The sequence below is a fragment of the Oncorhynchus keta genome, chromosome 24 (genome assembly GCF_023373465.1).
Source record: "Oncorhynchus keta strain PuntledgeMale-10-30-2019 chromosome 24, Oket_V2, whole genome shotgun sequence".
NCBI classification, from domain to species: Eukaryota; Metazoa; Chordata; class Actinopteri; order Salmoniformes; family Salmonidae; genus Oncorhynchus; species Oncorhynchus keta.
The window spans coordinates 15033113-15054553 of NC_068444.1; the positions used below are offsets into that span (position 1 = coordinate 15033113).

Below are 21441 nucleotides of genomic sequence, written 5' to 3' on the forward strand. Positions count from 1 at the left end.
ATACATCTTTTGCTTGTGGAAATGTTGTATAATTACTTTGTGTAAAAAAAAAACATGGAAATTAAACAACATTTTCAGGCAGGCATTTCAACGCAGGCATTTCAACGCAGGCATTTGTCTGGTCGAAAAAGGAAAATCACATGAGCACCACAATGCCTACTTCAACAATGCTCTAATAAGGTTATCCAGCACACAGCTTGGACCTACTACAGTAGTTTTGAATCCTATGTAACCTGTCTATATGTTGTTTGTAATACAATAGACCAACATAGCTACTGTAGTAGGTCAAAGCTGTCTGCTGGAACCCCTTGGTAGAGCATCACTGAAGTTAGGCATTGTGGTGCTCATGTTCATTTACTTTTTTGGCTTAAGCCCAATACCTACTTCTCACAACCCAACCTGAACCTTTAAAACCACACTATTTAAGACACAGGCAGGAAGTAGAAAGGGAAATATGCTAACCTACTACCTGCTTTACCAAAAACAAACAAGTAAAGTGTGTTGTACAGTAATCTCTCAGACTAACATATGTGAGGTTTTCTGTTCTGGGATGCTGAGATTGGTAGGACTGTATCTGACTTAGAAATATCAACATTTAAAAATAGTTTATTGTAGTGACTTTCAGTAAAAATATTGTGCACACAACTGATAGTGTATTATAAGGAAAACCCTAATTACAACCTTGGGCGGGATTTAATCTGAAAGCACATGTAGACAATGCAACTTTTAAAGACAATTTCACCGCATTTGCAGAGATAGCATTAATGGTAAACATTTCATATGTTGGCTGTATTAAAAATTACCTTTATAATGTCAAGCACGCTATATCGCAGATCTACTACAGATCGGATTGAATCACACCCCTTGTTGGTTATATCAGCTCTTCAATGAGGTTGTAATTAAATCCCAAAACAATACAAGTCAATTGATGATGGATGTACTGTGTATTGATGTCATAACTGTAAATACTTCAGTGCAGAGCCTTATAGCTCAATATGTTAGTAGAAGTATCTGTTTCATTATAAATCACATGGTGGTCTGTTGAGGGCAGTGTCTTGGTTTGAACCCAATCAGTCACAACCAACTGTCACCTCCTTCAGCCTTCAGTTACAGTATCTAATACTGTGTTAATCATAGCCCATCTTATCTCACGACTGTAAACCCATGGTAGGCAGTGTTCGAGAGCATCAAAACTGCGATGTATCGTAAATTGTGACTGATGGATCTACAAATAATATTGGAGTAGTTATTTATGATACAAGGTGATTTGTATATCAGTCAGACTGGACTCGGCTTTAAAGTCGGCTGCTATCTGTTAATAGGCCATCTTATATCTTACATGACTTCTGTCCTGTGGTTTATTTAATGTGTAGAACCACACAGACAGTGATGTGATAGCATGTTGTGGGTGGGATCATTCAGTATCCCCGTCCTCTTCAGTGCACCAACTGTCCTCTTCTTCGTACACTACCTCTATATCATGCAGCTCCACTAACTGGCAATGTTTGATGACATCACTCTGTGAACTCTGGGGTCATGTGTAGTCTGAGTAGGTCCTGACCCCTTCTGATCACCATGGTGATGCTGTCGCTGGTCCTCACGGCATTGTAAATCTCCTCTGACGTGTTCACCTTGGTGCCATTGATCTCCAGCACTATGTCACCTGGCTTCATACCTGCCCTGTGGAGGGTTATAACGACACTGTCACCTAGCTTCATACCTGCCCTGGAATTTTTATTGAAATACACCTTTAGAGTGCATTCCACATTCATTCATTCTCAAGTGTATTTCACTGACGCACAAAGAAAGAATAAACAATGTACACATCACAGTTGAATTGAATATGGAGACCTTATATGAACATTACACGGTGCTCACCTGTTGGCTGGAGAGCCCATGATGACCCGGTGGATCATGATCCCGTAAGTGACATCAGGGAAGGAGGGATCCCTCAGCTTCAACTCAGCAATGATACTGCAACAGAATAGACATCCAACTATGGCTAATTCCTCCACTGTCATTCATCCTACCCCAGGTAGGTGATAGCTTTCCTGTTCACTCAGGTGCAGCACAATAGCTGTCATATGACCTTTACCTTGGAGTCAGGGTCAGCATCATGACCCCGATGTATCTCCGCTTGGTGTCCAACACCCCCAATCGAGACTCTAGGAGAGACAATCACAAAAACCTTAAACTTCCAAGACGTGCAAATAACTTCAAGGTAGTGGGTCTATGGTCTTATTAGCCTGGTCTCAGACCTGTTGGTGGTGTCTGACCTAGTCCTATTGTCACACAATGACCATAGGAGCCAACATAGGAATTGGCAGGACAGCACAAACAGATCTGGGACCAGGCTATGGCACTTTGTCAGCACGGTAAAGTAACTCACTCTTCTTGTCGGAGGCTTGGTTCAGGAAGTGTTTGACGTGATCCGAGGGAATCGCGAAGGAGATCCCTGCCGTCACCTTCATGGTGTTGATGCCGATCACCTCACCATCCAGATTAATCAGAGGCCCTCCAGAATTCCCAAACTGCAAGACAGAATAATCCAGAAGCATTATTGATCATGTCATACATTTGGAGAACATAATGCTTTACTCCTACTAGCTCTGATTTTGCAGATAGGGGCTTGTGATGTGTGGTTGTTCATACAACTCGTTCCTTACAAGCTGGACGCACCGATTGTACATTTATCTGGATAAGAGTGTCTACTAAATTACTACTGGCAATTAGTTCACATCCATGACCAGACCAGTGGAGTTACGTCGACAGCAGTGGACCACAAAGCTTTACAAGCAGGTTAGGGTCACTGTCAATGCTTTACTAGCAGGCTAGGTTTAAAAATATATATATTTAAAATTTTATCTTTATTTAACCAGGCAAGTCAGTTAAGAACACATTCTTATTTTCAATGACGGCCTAGGAACAGTGGGTTAACTGCCTGTTCAGGGGCAGAACGACAGATTTGTACCTTGTCAGCTCGGGGGTTTGAACTCGCAACCTTCCGGTTACTAGTCCAACGCTTCACTAGCAGGCTAGGGTTACTAGTCCAACGCTTCACTAGCAGGCTAGGGTTACTAGTCCAATGCTTCACTAGCAGGCTAGGGTTAGAGTCAATGCTTTACTAGCAGGCTAGGGTTAGAGTCAATGCTTTACTAGCAGGCTAGGGTTAGAGTCAATGCTTTACTAGCAGGCGAGGGTTAGAGTCAATGCTTTACTAGCAGGCTAGGGTTAGAGTCAATGCTTTACTAGCAGGCGAGGGTTAGAGTCAATGCTTTACTAGCAGGCGAGGTTAGAGTCAATGCTTTACTAGCAGGCGAGGGTTAGAGTCAATGCTTTACTAGCAGGCGAGGGTTAGAGTCAATGCTTTACTAACAGGCTAGGGTTAGAGTCAATGCTTTACTAGCAGGCGAGGGTTAGAGTCAATGCTTTACTAACAGGCTAGGGTTAGAGTTGATAGAGGAATTTTAAATTCCCTTATGTTTTATTGACAAAACCAATTAAATTCGCACTCATTTCTAATTCATGATAAGTTGTAAGTTTATCATTTGCATGAATTAGCAAGAGACCAGTCTTAAAAAACAAGTTCAGCATTTATTCTTGATGTGTACTGAATGCTTACACACATTACCACAGGTTATAAACTGAAAATGACGTCAGCGTTTTCCAAACGTTCCGTTTCACAAACAGAGGGCCCCTCTAATTCTCAAGCCTCCGCGTTATCAGCAGAAAGTCAAGGCCAGTCAGCATTAATCAACATTCCCGACCATTTTGGAGATGGCCCGTTCCCACCACCTGGAGATTTGTACAACTGAATGAACTTAAAGAACAGACCTTCATTGTTACTAAACTTCCTGACTACATTATATACAATTGTGAAAGGGAGCAAGAGGGACAGTACATTATAGCATTTGGACTAGTCAGTTTCTGATTGGAATGTATACATAATTAGTCATTTCAAACATATTTTCCTCTATCAAGAGTCAATGCTTTACTAGCAGGCTAGGGTTAGAGTCAATGATTTACTAGCAGGTTATGGTTACTGTAAACGGACCAGGGTACTCACATCGATGGCAGCGTCTGTCTGGATATAGTCCATGTTGGGTTTGGACAGACCCAGCTCCTTGCTGCCCCGCTGGACTGAAGAGACGATACCTGACGTGATGGTGTTCCTCAGGGCAAACGGGCTGCCCATGGCAACCACAAACTCCCCCTGACGCACATCCGACGACAGCCCCAGAGAGAGGGTAGGGAGAGGGTGCTACAGAGAGGAGAGAGACACAGTTAGAGGGTAGGGAGAGGGGGCTGCAGAGAGGAGAGAGACACAGTTAGAGGGTAGGGAGAGGGGGCTGCAGAGAAGAGAGAGAGACGGTGCTACAGAGAAGAGAGAGAGACGGTGCTACAGAGAAGAGAGAGAGAGGGTGCTACAGAGAAGAGAGAGAGAGGGTGCTACAGAGAAGAGAGAGGTGCTACAGAGAAGAGAGAGAGACGGTGCTACAGAGAGAGAGAGAGAGACGGTGCTACAGAGAGGAGAGAGAGAGACGGTGCTACAGAGAAGAGAGAGAGACGGTGCTACAGAGAAGAGAGAGAGAGAGGTGCTACAGAGAGAGAGAGAGACGGAGACGGTGCTACAGAGAAGAGAGAGAGACGGTGCTACAGAGAGGAGAGAGAGACGGGGCTACAGAGAGGAGAGAGAGACGGTGCTACAGAGAAGAGAGAGAGACGGTGCTACAGAGAAGAGAGAGAGAGACGGTGCTACAGAGAAGAGAGAGAGAGACGGTGCTACAGAGAGAGAGACGGAGAGGGTGCTACAGAGAAGAGAGAGAGACGGAGACGGTGCTACAGAGAGGAGAGAGAGACGGTGCTACAGAGAGGAGAGAGAGACGGTGCTACAGAGAGGAGAGAGAGACGGTGCTACAGAGAGGAGAGAGAGACGGTGCTACAGAGAGGAGAGAGAGACGGTGCTACAGAGAAGAGAGAGAGACGGTGCTACAGAGAGGAGAGAGAGAGACGGTGCTACAGAGAAGAGAGAGAGACGGTGCTACAGAGAAGAGAGAGAGACGGTGCTACAGAGAAGAGAGAGAGACGGTGCTACAGAGAAGAGAGAGAGACGGTGCTACAGAGAAGAGAGAGAGGGTGCTACAGAGAAGAGAGAGAGACGGTGCTACAGAGAAGAGAGAGAGACGGTGCTACAGAGAAGAGAGAGAGACGGTGCTACAGAGAGGAGAGAGAGACGGTGCTACAGAGAAGAGAGAGAGACGGTGCTACAGAGAAGAGAGAGAGACGGTGCTACAGAGAGGAGAGAGAGACGGTGCTACAGAGAGGAGAGAGAGACGGTGCTACAGAGAGGAGAGAGAGACGGTGCTACAGAGAGGAGAGAGAGACGGTGCTACAGAGAAGAGAGAGAGACGGTGCTACAGAGAAGAGAGAGAGACGGTGCTACAGAGAGGAGAGAGAGACGGTGCTACAGAGAAGAGAGAGAGACGGTGCTACAGAGAAGAGAGAGAGACGGTGCTACAGAGAAGAGAGAGAGACGGTGCTACAGAGAGGAGAGAGAGACGGTGCTACAGAGAAGAGAGAGAGACGGTGCTACAGAGAGGAGAGAGAGACGAGACGGTGCTACAGAGAAGAGAGAGACGGTGCTACAGAGAGACGGTGCTACAGAGAAGAGAGAGAGACGGTGCTACAGAGAAGAGAGAGAGAGACGGTGCTACAGAGGAGAGAGACGGTGGTACAGAGAAGAGAGAGAGACGGTGCTACAGAGAAGAGAGAGAGACGGAGACGGTGCTACAGAGAGGAGAGAGAGACGGTGCTACAGAGAGGAGAGAGAGACGGTGCTACAGAGAAGAGAGAGAGACGGTGCTACAGAGAAGAGAGAGAGACGGTGCTACAGAGAAGAGAGAGAGACGGTGCTACAGAGAAGAGAGAGAGACGGTGCTACAGAGAAGAGAGAGAGACGGTGCTACAGAGAAGAGAGAGAGACGGTGCTACAGAGAAGAGAGAGAGAGAAGGAGAGAGGGGTGCTACAGAGAGGAGAGAGACGAGACGGTGCTACAGAGAAGAGAGAGAGAGACGGTGCTACAGAGAAGAGAGAGAGACGGTGGTACAGAGAAGAGAGAGAGAGAGAGGGTGCTACAGAGAAGAGAGAGAGACGGTGCTACAGAGAAGAGAGAGAGACGGTGCTACAGAGAAGAGAGAGAGACGGTGGTACAGAGAAGAGAGAGAGACGGTGCTACAGAGAAGAGAGAGAGACAGAGAGAGAGGTGCTACAGAGAGGAGAGAGAGAGACGGTGCTACAGAGAAGAGAGAGAGACGGTGCTACAGAGAAGAGAGAGAGACGGTGCTACAGAGAAGAGAGAGAGACGGTGCTACAGAGAAGAGAGAGAGAGAGAGAGAGAGAGAGACGGTGGTACAGAGAAGAGAGAGAGACGGAGACGGTGCTACAGAGAAGAGAGAGAGAGACGAGACGGTGCTACAGAGAAGAGAGAGAGACGGTGCTACAGAGAAGAGAGAGAGACGGTGGTACAGAGAAGAGAGAGAGACGGTGGTACAGAGAAGAGAGAGAGACGGTGGTACAGAGAAGAGAGAGAGACGGTGCTACAGAGAAGAGAGAGAGACGGTGCTACAGAGAAGAGAGAGAGACGGTGCTACAGAGAAGAGAGAGAGACGGTGCTACAGAGAAGAGAGAGAGACGGTGCTACAGAGAAGAGAGAGACTGTGCTACAGAGAGGAGAGAGACGGAGACGGTGCTACAGAGAAGAGAGAGAGAGAGAGGTGCTACAGAGAAGAGAGAGAGACGAGAGACGGTGCTACAGAGAGGAGAGAGACGGAGACGGTGCTACAGAGAAGAGAGAGAGACGGAGACGGTGCTACAGAGAGGAGAGAGAGACGGTGCTACAGAGAAGAGAGAGAGACGGTGCTACAGAGAAGAGAGAGAGAGAGGAGAGAGGGTGCTACAGAGAAGAGAGAGACGGAGAGAGGTGCTACAGAGAAGAGAGAGAGACGGTGCTACAGAGAAGAGAGAGAGACGGTGCTACAGAGAAGAGAGAGAGACGGTGCTACAGAGAAGAGAGAGAGACGGTGCTACAGAGAAGAGAGAGAGACGGTGCTACAGAGAAGAGAGAGAGACGGAGAGGGTGCTACAGAGAAGAGAGAGAGACGGAGAGGGTGCTACAGAGAAGAGAGAGAGACGGTGCTACAGAGAAGAGAGAGAGACGGTGCTACAGAGAAGAGAGAGAGACGGTGCTACAGAGAAGAGAGAGAGACGGTGCTACAGAGAAGAGAGAGAGACGGTGCTACAGAGAAGAGAGAGAGACGGTGCTACAGAGAAGAGAGAGAGAGAGGGTGCTACAGAGAAGAGAGAGAGACGGTGCTACAGAGAAGAGAGAGAGACGGTGCTACAGAGAAGAGAGAGAGAGACGGTGCTACAGAGAAGAGAGAGAGACGGTGCTACAGAGAAGAGAGAGAGACGGTGCTACAGAGAGAGAGAGAGAGAGAGGGTGCTACAGAGAAGAGAGAGAGACGGTGCTACAGAGAAGAGAGAGAGACGGTGCTACAGAGAAGAGAGAGAGACGGTGCTACAGAGAAGAGAGAGAGACGGTGCTACAGAGAAGAGAGAGAGACGGTGCTACAGAGAAGAGAGAGAGACGGTGCTACAGAGAAGAGAGAGAGACGGTGCTACAGAGAAGAGAGAGAGACGGTGCTACAGAGAAGAGAGAGAGAGACGGTGCTACAGAGAAGAGAGAGAGACGGTGCTACAGAGAAGAGAGAGAGAGACGGTGCTACAGAGAAGAGAGAGAGACGGTGCTACAGAGAAGAGAGAGAGACGGTGCTACAGAGAAGAGAGAGAGAGACGGTGCTACAGAGAAGAGAGAGAGACGGTGCTACAGAAGAGAGAGAGAGAGAGAGAGGTGCTACAGAGAAGAGAGAGAGACGGTGCTACAGAGAAGAGAGAGAGACGGTGCTACAGAGAAGAGAGAGAGACGGTGCTACAGAGAAGAGAGAGAGAGATACGGTGCTACAGAGAAGAGAGAGAGACGGTGCTACAGAGAAGAGAGAGAGACGGTGCTACAGAGAAGAGAGAGAGACGGAGAGGGTGCTACAGAGAAGAGAGAGATACGGAGAGGGTGCTACAGAGAGGAGAGAGAGACGGAGAGGGTGCTACAGAGGAGAGAGAGAGACGGTGCTACAGAGGAGAGAGAGAGACGGTGCTACAGAGGAGAGAGAGAGACGGTGCTACAGAGGAGAGAGAGAGACGGTGCTACAGAGAAGAGAGAGAGACGGTGCTACAGAGAAGAGAGACGGAGAGGGTGCTACAGAGAAGAGAGAGAGACGGAGAGGGTGCTACAGAGAAGAGAGAGAGACGGAGAGGGTGCTACAGAGAAGAGAGAGAGACGGAGAGGGTGCTACAGAGAGGAGAGAGACGGTGCTACAGAGAAGAGAGAGAGAGAAGGAGAGAGGGTGCTACAGAGAGGAGAGAGACGGTGCTACAGAGAGAGAGAGAGACGGTGCTACAGAGAAGAGAGAGAGAGAGGTGCTACAGAGAAGAGAGAGAGACGGTGCTACAGAGGAGAGAGAGAGACGGTGCTACAGAGGAGAGAGAGAGACGGTGCTACAGAGAGAGACGGTGCTACAGAGGAGAGAGAGAGACGGAGAGGGTGCTACAGAGAAGAGAGAGAGACGGAGAGGGTGCTACAGAGAGAGAGAGAGAGACGGAGAGGGTGCTACAGAGAAGAGAGAGAGACGGAGAGGGTGCTACAGAGAAGAGAGAGACGGAGAGGGTGCTACAGAGAAGAGAGAGAGACGGAGAGGGTGCTACAGAGAAGAGAGAGAGACGGAGAGGGTGCTACAGAGAAGAGAGAGAGACGGAGAGGGTGCTACAGAGAAGAGAGAGAGACGGAGAGGGTGCTACAGAGAGGAGAGAGATACGGAGAGGGTGCAACAGAGAGGAGAGAGATACAGGAGAGGGTGCTACAGAGAAGAGAGAGAGACGGAGAGGGTGCTACAGAGAAGAGAGAGAGATACGGAGAGGGTGCTACAGAGAAGAGAGAGAGACGGAGAGGGTGCTACAGAGAAGAGAGAGAGACGGAGAGGGTGCTACAGAGAAGAGAGAGAGACGGAGAGGGTGCTATAGAGAAGAGAGAGAGACGGTGCTACAGAGAAGAGAGAGAGATACGGAGAGGGTGCTACAGAGAAGAGAGAGAGACGGAGAGGGTGCTACAGAGAGGAGAGAGAGACGGTGCTACAGAGAGGAGAGAGAGAGAGACAGAGAGGGTGCTACAGAGAAGAGATACGGAGAGGGTGCTACAGAGGAGAGAGAGAGATACGGAGAGGGTGCAATGGAGAGGGTGCAACAGAGAGGAGAGAGATACGGAGAGGGTGCTACAGAGAAGAGAGATACGGAGAGGGTGCAACAGACAAGAGAGAGAGACGGAGAGGGTGCTACAGAGAAGAGAGAGAGACGGAGAGGGTGCTACAGAGAAGAGAGAGAGACGGAGAGGGTGCTACAGAGAAGAGAGAGAGACGGAGAGGGTGCTACAGAGAAGAGAGAGAGAGACGGAGAGGGTGCTACAGAGGAGAGAGAGAGAGACAGAGAGGGTGCTACAGAGGAGAGAGACAGAGTGTGCTACAGAGAAGAGAGACGGAGAGTGTGCTACAGAGAAGAGAGACAGAGAGGGTGCTACAGAGAAGAGAGAGAGAGAGGGTGCTACAGAGAAGAGAGAGAGACGGAGAGGGTGCTACAGAGAAGAGAGACTGAGAGGGTGCTACAGAGAGGAGAGAGAGACGGTGCTACAGAGAAGAGAGAGAGACGGAGAGGGTGCTACAGAGAAGAGAGAGAGACGGAGAGGGTGCTACAGAGAAGAGAGAGAGAGACAGAGACAGAGACAGAGACAGAGACAGAGAGGGTGCTACAGAGAAGAGAGAGAGAGACAGAGACAGAGAGGGTGCTACAGAGAAGAGAGAGAGAGACAGAGACAGAGAGGGTGCTACAGAGAAGAGAGAGAGACGGAGAGGGTGCTACAGAGAAGAGAGAGAGAGAGACAGAGACGGTGCTACAGAGAAGAGAGAGAGACGGAGAGGGTGCTACAGAGAAGAGAGAGAGACGGAGAGGGTGCTACAGAGAAGAGAGAGAGACGGAGAGGGTGCTACAGAGAAGAGAGAGAGAGACAGAGACGGTGCTACAGAGAAGAGAGAGAGACGGAGAGGGTGCTACAGAGAAGAGAGAGAGACAGAGAGGGTGCTACAGAGAAGAGAGAGAGACGGAGAGGGTGCTACAGAGAAGAGAGAGAGACGGAGAGGGTGCTACAGAGAAGAGAGAGACGGAGAGGGTGCTACAGAGAAGAGAGACGGAGAGGGTGCTACAGAGAAGAGAGACGGAGAGGGTGCTACAGAGAAGAGAGACGGAGAGGGTGCTACAGAGAAGAGAGACGGAGAGGGTGCTACAGAGAGGAGAGAGAGACGGAGAGGGTGCTATAGAGAGGAGAGAGAGACGGAGAGGGTGCTATAGAGAGGAGAGAGAGACGGAGAGGGTAGGGTGAGTGTCATGCCTCAATCATAACCTCTTACCTGGGCATTGATTTTTATAGTGGCTATGTCCGCCACCTGATCGACGTCTTGCACAGTGGCGTTATACGTCTCCCCATTGGTTAGCTTGACCCGGACTCCTCTCTTATTGGCCACTACATGGGCATTGGTGACTATGAGCCCATCACTGCTGACAATGAAACCAGAACCGTTGGAGATGGGGACTTCCCGACCGGAGAACGGGTGCCTGTCAGTATCATAGTTGAACATTACAGGTTACGTTATTGTTCATTGGTTATAATGGACATTTAGAAGGCCCTTTCACAAAACCCCTAGATACACACATACACACACACATTGAAAGTCATAGGGTCAGATGCAGTGCAGGGTCCCTGGATGGAGAGTAATTGTTGGTCAGGGGTTATCATCAACTTGGTCTCAGATCTGTATGTGCTCTTGCCAACATTGCCAATCCAAACATAACATGATAATCAGTGACATGGAGGAGTTGGTACGATAGCACAAACGGGACTGGCACTATTGTATTTTGTTATCAAAACAAACTAGCCCATCAAAGCGGTCATGTAATCTTACCTGCCGACGATTTCAATATACACGACAGCGGGCGTAGATTTTTCCACCACATCCGCAATGAAGTTGAACTTGAATCGTGGACTGTCGGGTTTAAAGGGAGAGGCACAGTGGGCTGTTGGCAAGACACGTTCTAGGATCGAATCACAAAGTAAACCTCTCCTCTCACAAACGTTGTCCTCCTCGTCCCCTCTGAAATGCAGAACTGCCGCACTACCGAGTCCCAACCCAACAGCAACTGACTTGAGGAGAGAAGTCCGCTCTGAGCCACTGCCGCCTCCTGCGCTCCAAATGGTCGGAACATTGTTGACATGACAGGTGTTTGAGTCTCCCGTTGAGTGCTGTTTGTAACCGACAGAAACACCGGAAACTCGTCCTAGTGTTCGCTCGTTCAAAATGTTAAATTTTCGGAGATATTCGCCAGTGTACCTCCTGATTATCCAAAAGAGCGGACGATTGACATGTGTTGACATGTTGTTGCATCAGACAGAATGCAGTAAAATAACTTTTACAACAAATTCAACAATTCACACTCCTTTCTTGACCATATGGATCTTCAACTATCTCTGACCTTAGTAACCTACGGATTTATAAAAACGTAATCATAAAACTGTGGCTACTGGCTAGATCCACGTACCAGCTATCAGACCACGACCTAACTAGGTCGAAAAAATAGCCAGCGTCTCGTAGAGTAACACACAAATAAAAGTACTTCCGGGTCACAGAATTTCAGAAACGTTCTAAATAAAAGCCCCGCGCGTAATATAAGTGTCAACCTGTATTTATTAATAAAATATAAAAAAGGATTATTTAAACATGAATGATTCATATTTGTTCATATTTAAGTGACATTGGAATTACATTAGGGTTTTAAAACATGTTCCAAAGTCAAATAAATGCCCCCAATGCAATAGTGTTTAAAAAATACATATAGGCTTATAGAGAGAACTATTCTAGGTGCCGAAGTAATATGGTGTTATTTCATGGGGGAGTGAGGTCTAAATGACCAGCAATACTTTCTACTCCACCCACTCTATTCACGGCAATGCAGGCCTATAGGTGATTAGTTACTTCAGGCCTATAGGTGACTTATTCTTATCAGGTTAGGAGAATTAAGGGACACGTCCCCAACCTAGATCACGACTATAGAGAATGATAGGCATTTGAAATGAGTGAGTATAGTGTTAGATTGTAGGGTATTTATTTAGTACATTTTTATTTTTCAAGTAAAGTATAAGGGAGTTGTACTACAGTCTAGTAGGTGGCGGTAATGCAACAAATTGGATGCCAACCGCCGTTTAACCTCATAGAAGAAGAAGCCATCCCTCTACAAAAATGGCCATGTGGTGAAGATGACTGTGCTGCAGTGTCTACCTCACTGCAGTCTCCCTCACTGCAGCAGTCCTCTTCACCCACATGGCCATCTGTGTCGATGGCAAAGTTATAGTTCTTAAGGTTGTCCATGGATTCCATAATACGCTAGTCATGGTTCTCTTGGGTGACGAAGCTCTTGGCTTCCTCCTGGAAATATCAAATCAAAAGTTTATTTTGTCTGGTGCACAGGATATAAGAGGTGTACATTCTAAAACAATCCAAGGAAATGCTTATTTAAAAGCTCTTTCTCAACAATGCACTGTTCAATATCAAAAGGTAAGAAAATAAAAACATCCAGAATAGGATCTTAAATAGCACAGATCAGATATCTAAAAATAAAAACTAATTTAAAACAAATCTAAGAGTAAAAACACATAGGTAGTGGTGGGTAAGCCATCCTACTCAAATGTGCTGTATATGTAAATGTACATCAGCAGTTGTCAAAGTGCTTTACAGTTACAGTAGTTACCTAGCCTAAACCCCACTGAGCAAGAAATGCAGAGGCAGAAGCAAAGTAGTGAGGAAAAACTCCCTAAAAAGGCAGGAAACTAGAAAGAAACCTAGAGAGGAACCAGGCTCCGATTGGTGGCCAGGTAGAGATGTAATAGTACATGCGGTCATGTAGCAAGCACAGGATAATGTACATTCTCTCCCAATATCACCTGCAGTTAGAATGCATCAGTTTGTGTGTCCATAAAACCAGGGTCCAGTCCCTATAATACAAAACCAGTCAGTTTAAACAAAAAATGTAATTTCTGGAAGAGAACTTTGTAAATGAATAGGGTTAAGGGTTTGGTAAAGGCTTGTGTTAAAATATGGGCAAGTATTCGATAAGGTAATCTGTCTGTCTGTATGCTGGTCAGGAAAGTCCCCATAGTCTCTCCTGTGGAGAGGACAATCCTGGTGTTATGGGATAAGTGAGGAACAGAGGTAATGACGTTTCCATTGTGTCTTTAGACTCCTGCCTCAAGTGGTGCTACCATATAATTAAATGATAACAATTGAACAGAAATGTAATAAGTATTAAAGTATATAGTATCGCCATGGGTGCTACACACCTTACTATGACTCGGGTTGGGATCAATTCCACTTAGATTCAGTCACTTCGAGGCATTCCATAACAACTGACATTCCAAAAGCAATTTCAATTTCCTGAAATTATGTCAAGTGCAATGAACATATGTTAAAATGTCATTTCCAATTGTCAGAACATCCAGTATTTGGAACAACCGATAACATACTGCAGACTTTTTGTGGCCTTCAGCCCCGTTTCACACAAACATTTGAGGACTCAATCATTTTCATAACTTTCAAATGCCCATCCCTAGAATTGACCACACCACTGCCTCAACTGCAATTAGGCTACCCAGATTTTTTTCGGTCATGAAAAGTGCCATAGAAGTTAAAACAATGTGTCTATTATGTGGGCTACATCACTACCTGACAAAGACCAATGGATAAACATTCTTTCTCTGGGCTCTACCCAATTTATTTTCAAAAAGTAACCAAACTAAAGTAAAACATTTGTGCTTAGCTCATGATTGATGCCTTAATTGGCGTCTATATAAATGGAATTTACCATTGAACAGATTCCCAGACTTCCAGTACTTTTAACCACAAGCAGTGACCTGAGGGGTATGTCCTCTTAATATTCTATCTTTCAACTAACACATTTTACACAAAGGATTTTTACATGTTCTCAGTCATTATGAATATTCTTTCTGTGAGTTCGCAGATGTCTTTTCAGACTTGAAGCTAACTTCAAGCGAGTTCCACACAAATGACATTGCACTCCCTCACCTCTGTGAGTCCTCATATGAACTGTCAGGTTTCCCTTCAGACCAAAGCATCGGCCACATTCATTACAGCGATGAGGTTTCTCCTCGGTGTGAGTCATCATGTGCTTTGACAGGCTTCCATTCTCACCAAAGCATTTGCCACATTCTTTGCACCAAAATGGTTTCTCCCCCGTGTGAATCCTCATATGCTTTTTCAGGTTTGACCTGCAGAAAAAGGCTTTGCTACATTCTTTACACCGATGCGTTTTCTGTTCTGTGTGCTTTTTCTGATGAAATTTCAGACCACCTTTTGTCGTCAAGCATCTTCCACACACATCACATTTAAAATCCCCCCCTCTATGAACACCCATATGATTTTCCAGGTTCTCTTGGTGAAAGAAACATTTGCCACATTCGGTGCAGCAATGTTGTCTCTCCTCCGTGTGACGCTTCATGTGCCGGGTCAGGTAGCAGTTCAGGGTGAAACATTGTCCACATGTGTCGCACATGTATGGTCTCTCATCACTGTGCCGATTCCGCCGATGCCTCATCAGACTACGTGCTGCCGTAAAGCATTTTCCACACACGTCACATTTTAGATCAGGCAATCCACTGGTTTCTTTTCTTGGTCTCTCTTCACGGTGATGATTTTGCTGATGCCTTTTCAGATTAGCTGCTGTCGCCAATAATTTCCCACACACGTCACATTTCAGATCAGGTGACTCACCGGTGTGTTTCCTTGGCCGTCCTCTTCCCCTCTTTGACCTTGACGGTGGCATTCTGCTCACCACTCCATCCACTTTTTCATTGTCACTGTCTGGGTTTACATCAGAGTGGGGCTGATAGTCACTGGTTGATTGGGACTCTCTGTTGCTCTCGTCTTCCGATTCTGTTTGGTTCTCTACCGTTATGATGTTGATAGAGTCCCATATAGACTCTACGGCATCAGATTCCACCGGCCCCAGATTGGCACTCCATTCCTGCTCACAGTGCTGCTGGCCACAGTTAACCTCCTCTTCAGGAAGAGTGAATTGCTGGAGGTCTGGAGGGAAGAAAGGATGAAATAGCAAAATTAAAACGCTGAAAAGTGACAAGAAATGGGGCTACTACCTACCTTTGACTGATTATTGGACTGAACACACGATGCATCCCAGTGAAATATAATAGGCTTACTCTTTCAAAAACGTATTAGATACAATTGAATACAAAATGGCCTAAAATATAGATTATGAATAACAGTTTTTGCTGTGAAATTTGTAGTCTCTAGCACACTCAGACGAGGGTGCTCTGAAATCGGAGTAGATAGCCGGAGTGAATTTATGAACACACCCAGAGTCGTCATCTTCTACATGTGGCCGTGTCACTTAGAAATGAATACTTCCTGCAAAGACGTTGGGAAACGCGAGACATCCGGAGACTAAATTGGCGAGGGAACTCCTCACACAAAAAGTGGTTTAAATATTTTTATGAATATTCTCTGGTTATCAGAGTTCCACCTGCAACTCAAAACAGGTGTGTATAAGACACCCAGTGCCTTCCGAATCCAAAATGAAGAAAGTATTGCCAAGTAGAGGTTGTTTGAAAATAAGTTTACCAGCTTAGCTATGCCTCTGAAGGTCCGATATAGATTCTGAATGCACTGTAAGTATAGGCAAAGTATTCAGACCCCTTGACCTTTTCCACATTTTATTAAGTTACAGCCTTATTCTAAAATGTATAAAATATTTTTTTCCTCATAAATCTACAAACAATACCCCATAATGACAAAGAAAAAACAAGTTTTTAGAAATGTTAACAAACTTAAACACCTTATTTACATAAGTATTCAGATAATTTCGAATTCTCATAGCAATGTGAGTTCAAGTGCATCCTGTTTCCATTGATTATCCAGAAGGACAACCATCTCTGCACCACTCCACTAAATCAGGCCTTTATGGTAGAGTGGCCAGACGGAAGCAGCTCCTCAGCACATGACAGCCCACTTTGAGTTTTCCAAAAGACACCTTGACTCTCAGACCATAAGTAACAAGATTCTCTGGTCTGATGAAACCAAGATTGAACTCTTTGGCCTGAATGCCAAGTGTTACGTCTGGAGGAAACCTGGCAACATCCCTACGGTGAAGCATGGCGGTGGCGTCATACCCAAGAAGACTAGAGGCTGTTAACGCTGCCTAAGGTGCTTCAGCAAAGTAGTGAGTAAATGGTCTGAATACTTATGTCAAATATTTTTTGGTTTGTAATAAACTTGCTTTGTCATTATGGAGTATTGTGTGTAGATTGAGGTAAACATTTTTTACTCCATTTTAGAATAAGGCTGTAATGTGACCAAATTTGGAAAAAGTCAAGGGGTCTGAATACTTAGTATACAGTGTTGGGGGAGGTACTCTGAAATATAGTTATAGTTATAATATAGTAACAAGCTACCAATTACATCACACTGTACAGTTTGGGAATCCTCTGTAAACGTCATGTGCCCGATGACCTGCGAGTGGAGAAGGAGAGTAATTTCATACAATAACATTTGTTTCCACCTCTTCTTGACTTCCTTTTACCTTTTTGAAAAAGAGGCAAGGAGAGGATGGAGGAGACGCGAGGAGTCAAGCAACCAATTGAGAATCTCCCTTATATTTTGGGATTCCTCTTCTGTAAACGTAATTTGCCTGATAGACAAAGCTTTGCTAGTGGACAAAGAGTCTTATTTCATACAAGCCCATTTGTTTCCACTTTTCTTCTTGTCACCTTGATTTATTAATTGGGCTTGTGAAGCAAGAGTCCCCACTTTAAATCTTAGACATACTTCAGACGTATTATTCGTTAGGACGCTACTCCTCTTACACCGTTTAAGATAGAAACGCTGTTGCAGAGCGTTCATGGTCATGCAGACTGGTCTGGATTGAGTTGCTTGAATACAACTTTTTGATATCTTTAATACTTTTCAAACTATTAAGCTTTTTGTCCTCCATCCACTTTCATGGGATTTCCTCAGCATTCTAAAGGGCCCATTGTGACGTCATGACTCCCAACATTCTATTCTCTGTAACTTTTGACACAAATCAGTTTTTTAATACCACTTTTCAACAACTTAGACAAAAGTTAGTGTATGAAATATTCAATCTGCTATTCAAATCTGACATCGGAACAAAATTACACACACACATACATACATGGCCCTTCTCCCCCGATTGCTCAGTTTGGCCAGGCGACCAGCTCTAGGAAGAGTCTTGGTGGTTCCAAACTTATTCCATTTAAGAATAATGGAGGCCACCGTGTTCTTCGGGACTTTCAATGCTGCAGACATTTTTTGTACCCTTCTCCAGATTTGTGCCTCGACATAATCCGGTCTCTGAGATCGACGAGCAAGTCCTTCGACCTCATGGCTTGGTTTTTCCTCTGAAATGCACGGTCAACTGTGGGACCTTATAAAGGGAGGTGTGCCTTTCCAAATCATGTCCAATCAACTGAATTTACTACAGGTGGTCTCCAATCAAGTTGTAGAAATATCTCAAGGATGATCAATGGAAACAGAATGCACCGGAGCTCAATTTCAAAGTCTCATGGCGAAGGGTCTGAATACTTTGTAAATAAGGTATTTCAGTTTTTTTATTTGAATACATTTGCAAACATCTCTAAACACTTGTTTTCTCTTTGTCATTATTGGGTATTGTGTGTAGATTGCCGAGGAAAAACATTTATTTAATCAATTTTAGAATGTAATGTAACAAAATATAGAAAAATTCAAGGGTTCTGAAGACTTTCCGAAGGCAGTGTGTGTGTGTGTATGTGTATATATATATATATATATATATATATATATATTTTTTTTTTTAACTGGTGTGGTTCTGCCCCACCTGCCCTGAATGATGAGTCGCCACTGAACAAAACAGCCTAATGCATGGCTGGCTACTTCTGCCTGATTTTATTCCAGACACCGATTTAGATGAAGGTAGTTTAATTCTAACCGCATTTATCCAGACACATATTTAGATGAAGGTAATTACATTTGTAATTTTATGTTCTAATGATCTGTTGTTTAGTAAACACGCCTGGTTGAGAATAAATAATAATAGCAAGCATGGGTTTGGATCACGAGATTATGACAGACTTCGTCAGCAATGGAATAATTATATGGACAGACAAAGTAGGCCACTTTCTGAATTTAGACTAACTTAGAGTCCATGGAATCTTGATTTTCAAATCTAAAATCAGAACACTTTTTCCATTACCACAAAAATACTTTTAAAGAGCTAAACCAAGAGCCACAATTTTAGTTGATGTAGTTACCGTTGACCTTTTTCAAAAAGAGGAGAGAGAACCACAGCAGAGAAGTGTTGCCATATTCTTGTTTTTCCCGCTAATTGGTACTTTAAAAAGGATGTCATGGGTGAAAATGTATTGGTCGCGGGTTGCTGGTTTTTGGGCTAAATTGCACCGCAGCTGCCATGGCATTTAAAAAAAAATGTATATTTCACTGTGACCTGCAGTTTACTGTCAGGTGTGAGTGAGTGATGGGGAGGGCCGGAGGGGTGTGTGTCTGTTGAGAGAGAACTACAGCTATTGGCTGAGTCACATGAGCATGAGGAGAATGCGTGTCTAGAATGCACATCTATTTTCAACCATTTTTCCGTAAAACATATTAATACGCTAGAACTGATGCACATCAAGAAATAGTGCAGACAAAGCACTGGAAAACAACTTTGGGCGCACTAGAACGCAGTATGTACATTCGCTTGGAGGCGGTTTAAACTGCAGTTGAATGTTGACATTACTAGAAAACGGTATAAATCAAATTTGATTAGTCACATGCGCCGAATGAAATGCGTGCTTACAAGGCCCTAACCAACAATGCCGTTTAAAAATACAAATAATAAGAAATAAAAAGGAACAAGTAATTAAAGAGCTAAATGTTTTATGCATGCTTAGCTCTTGGGGGCTGCACGAGTGGAAATCTGAAATGGAAGTTGAGACTCCCTTGTGTGGTTCTTTTTATTTGTTAAGTCCTCAATGAAACTGACATTAAAATGTGGAAAATGATACATTTGCATTGGTTGGCCATCAAGTAAACTAATTTATATGCCATTGTAGGCTACCATTTGATACAATAAATATGTTGAAATGATGATATCAATGGCTTCATTGCAAATAAATTTGTGCCACTTGTGTAGAATACATGGAGCTGACAAACCAATTTAATAAGTAGCCTATAACTTCAGTTTATTGTTGTTGTAGCCATATGTTACTATGCAAATTTGAATGGACGTTTAATTAATTAAATTGGAAGTTATCAAAGTTCTATCGCAACTGCCGATCAGTTGCTAGAACGCATTAGATTGATGGTAACAGTAGTCAGATTAGGCTACAGGGAGAAAAATAAATAAAAGTATATTCACTTCATATTTACTTAACCAGGCAAGTCAGATAAGAACAAATTCTTATATACAGTGACGGCCTACCAAAAGGCAAATGGCCTCCTGCGGGGCACACACAAGAGAGACAACACTCCATAAAGAGAGACCTAAGACAACAACATTGCAAGGCAGCAACACATGACAACCCAGCATGGTAGCAACACAATAACAACATGGTAGCAACATATTATTAATATTTAATTCAGAGATTGAAATTATGACCCCATCCTCAGGAGCCTATTCCAGCAGGCTATTGGGAAACACAAGTACTTCATACCTCGAAATCCCCTCGCTATTCACGTGGAATAAATTAGTCTTAATTTGAACTAAGCAAGCTGCTAGATCATTCAATTTACATCAGGCATCTTGTCTAGGCTACTGTAGATCATCTAAAATTAGATGGAGGCCTTTCAGGGGCTATAGGATACCATTTATAATGGTTCTTAGTCTCAACATCTGGCACATAATAAGAGCACAATTGCAGGAAAATAGCCTAACATTAGTTTATGTTCATCCAAGTGTTTCTTGCTCAGAGACTGAGATCCTCTGTCCAACTTTCATCACTCAAACTCTCCTGTCAGATTTATCTATAGTTATGCACATGCGCTAATTGTAATTATTCGCCTACCTCCTCATGCCTTTTGCACACAATGTACATAGACTCTCCTTTTTTCTACTGTATTATTGACTTGTTAATGGTTTACACCATGTGTAACTCTGTGTTGTCTGTTCACACTGCTATGCTTTATCTTGGCCAGGTCGCAGTTGCAAATGAGAACTTGTTTTCAACTAGCCTACCTGGTTAAATAAAGGTGGGGAGAAAAAAAAAGGGGGGGGGGGATTTATTTACGATTATAAACCTGCTTCAGCCTGAATGCTGTTGGCTGAAAGCCAAAGTAAATCAGACCATAGGTACCACAGGTATGACAAAAAACTTTTTACGATTCTAATTACTTTGGTAACCAGTTTATATAATAGCAATAAGGCACCTTTGGAATTGTTGGTATATGGCCAATGGCTGTATCCGAGGACTCCTTGTTGCGTCATGAAATAATAGCTCTTAGCCATGGTATACTGGCCATATACCATGCTCATAGCAGTCATACGAGTTAGAACGACATACATTGATGGAACATTCTTTGGTGAGTTTAATTAGGGTGTGAAATCAAATTTGCCTAGGTTCAGGCCTTTTGGGCAGGTTTTGAGTCGTCATTTGTCTCGAAAATGTAGCTACACCTGGCAACCCTGCGGAGGAGAGACGCGAGAAATTGAGCAAAACATTTTAGATTCTACCACTGTCAGTATATGGCTCATTTGTGGTACGCAAAGCCTCTAAAATTGTGCTAAATGTCAAATTAAAGTCAAATAGAGAGATATAGTCACAAACCTGCTAATCTATGCAACTTTATCTCTGGTTTGAAAACCAAATCCAGGATTCTTCGTAAACGTTCATTCGCCCGTCTCAAACGGCAGATTTCTTCCTGGTGCTCTGCTATCGTTTTTTTAACTGCCACGGATATCTCCAAAGGAACTGCGATTAATTTTTCGTTGAGAAACAGATTAAGCAGCTGTAGTTTATACATGTTAGGGAAGAAAGGGATGAGATTGAGAAATTGTTGTTTTTGCAGCAAGTTACGACCGGACACAACGCTGCTGCTGCTGCTTCTATGGTATCATGGCGGTCCGCAAAAAATATTTGAAGTGCATGCCGCCACCTACTGTGCTGGAGTGTACGATCAATCATGATCTCCCCAATTCTGTACTACCAT

General features: G+C 44.6%; 2 protein-coding genes across 2 annotated transcripts; both read right to left on the bottom strand.

Moving 5' to 3' along the window:
- Positions 1 to 590: 590 nt before the first annotated feature.
- LOC118402736 (serine protease HTRA2, mitochondrial-like) lies at positions 591 to 11770 on the bottom strand. Its single transcript, XM_052477856.1, has 7 exons — positions 11119 to 11770; positions 10567 to 10771; positions 4067 to 4261; positions 2390 to 2531; positions 2096 to 2165; positions 1879 to 1974; positions 591 to 1680 (listed from the first exon to the last, which is right to left on the bottom strand). The coding sequence occupies exons 1-7, from the start codon at positions 11586 to 11588 to the stop codon at positions 1515 to 1517; spliced, it is 1344 nt and encodes a 447-aa protein (XP_052333816.1). The 5' UTR covers positions 11589 to 11770; the 3' UTR covers positions 591 to 1514.
- Positions 11771 to 13949: 2179 nt separating this feature from the next.
- On the bottom strand, positions 13950 to 21357 carry LOC118402734 (zinc finger protein 664-like). Its single transcript, XM_035800928.2, has 2 exons — positions 21060 to 21357; positions 13950 to 15309 (listed from the first exon to the last, which is right to left on the bottom strand). The coding sequence occupies exons 1-2, from the start codon at positions 21253 to 21255 to the stop codon at positions 14189 to 14191; spliced, it is 1317 nt and encodes a 438-aa protein (XP_035656821.1). The 5' UTR covers positions 21256 to 21357; the 3' UTR covers positions 13950 to 14188.
- Positions 21358 to 21441: the final 84 nt, after the last annotated feature.

Coding starts and splice junctions, on each gene's coding strand:
- LOC118402736 (XM_052477856.1), bottom strand. CDS start 11,588: ATGTCAACACATGTCAATCGTCCGCTCTTTTGGATAATCAGGAGGTAC. Junction 10,772..11,118: donor TATATTGAAATCGTCGGCAG/GTAAGATTACAT, acceptor TGATACTGACAG/GCACCCGTTCTCCGGTCGGG. Junction 1,975..2,095: donor ATGCTGACCCTGACTCCAAG/GTAAAGGTCATA, acceptor ATTCTGTTGCAG/TATCATTGCTGAGTTGAAGC.
- LOC118402734 (XM_035800928.2), bottom strand. CDS start 21,255: ATGTATAAACTACAGCTGCTTAATCTGTTTCTCAACGAAAAATTAATC. Junction 15,310..21,059: donor AAAGTTGCATAGATTAGCAG/GTTTGTGACTAT, acceptor TCTTCCCTCCAG/ACCTCCAGCAATTCACTCTT.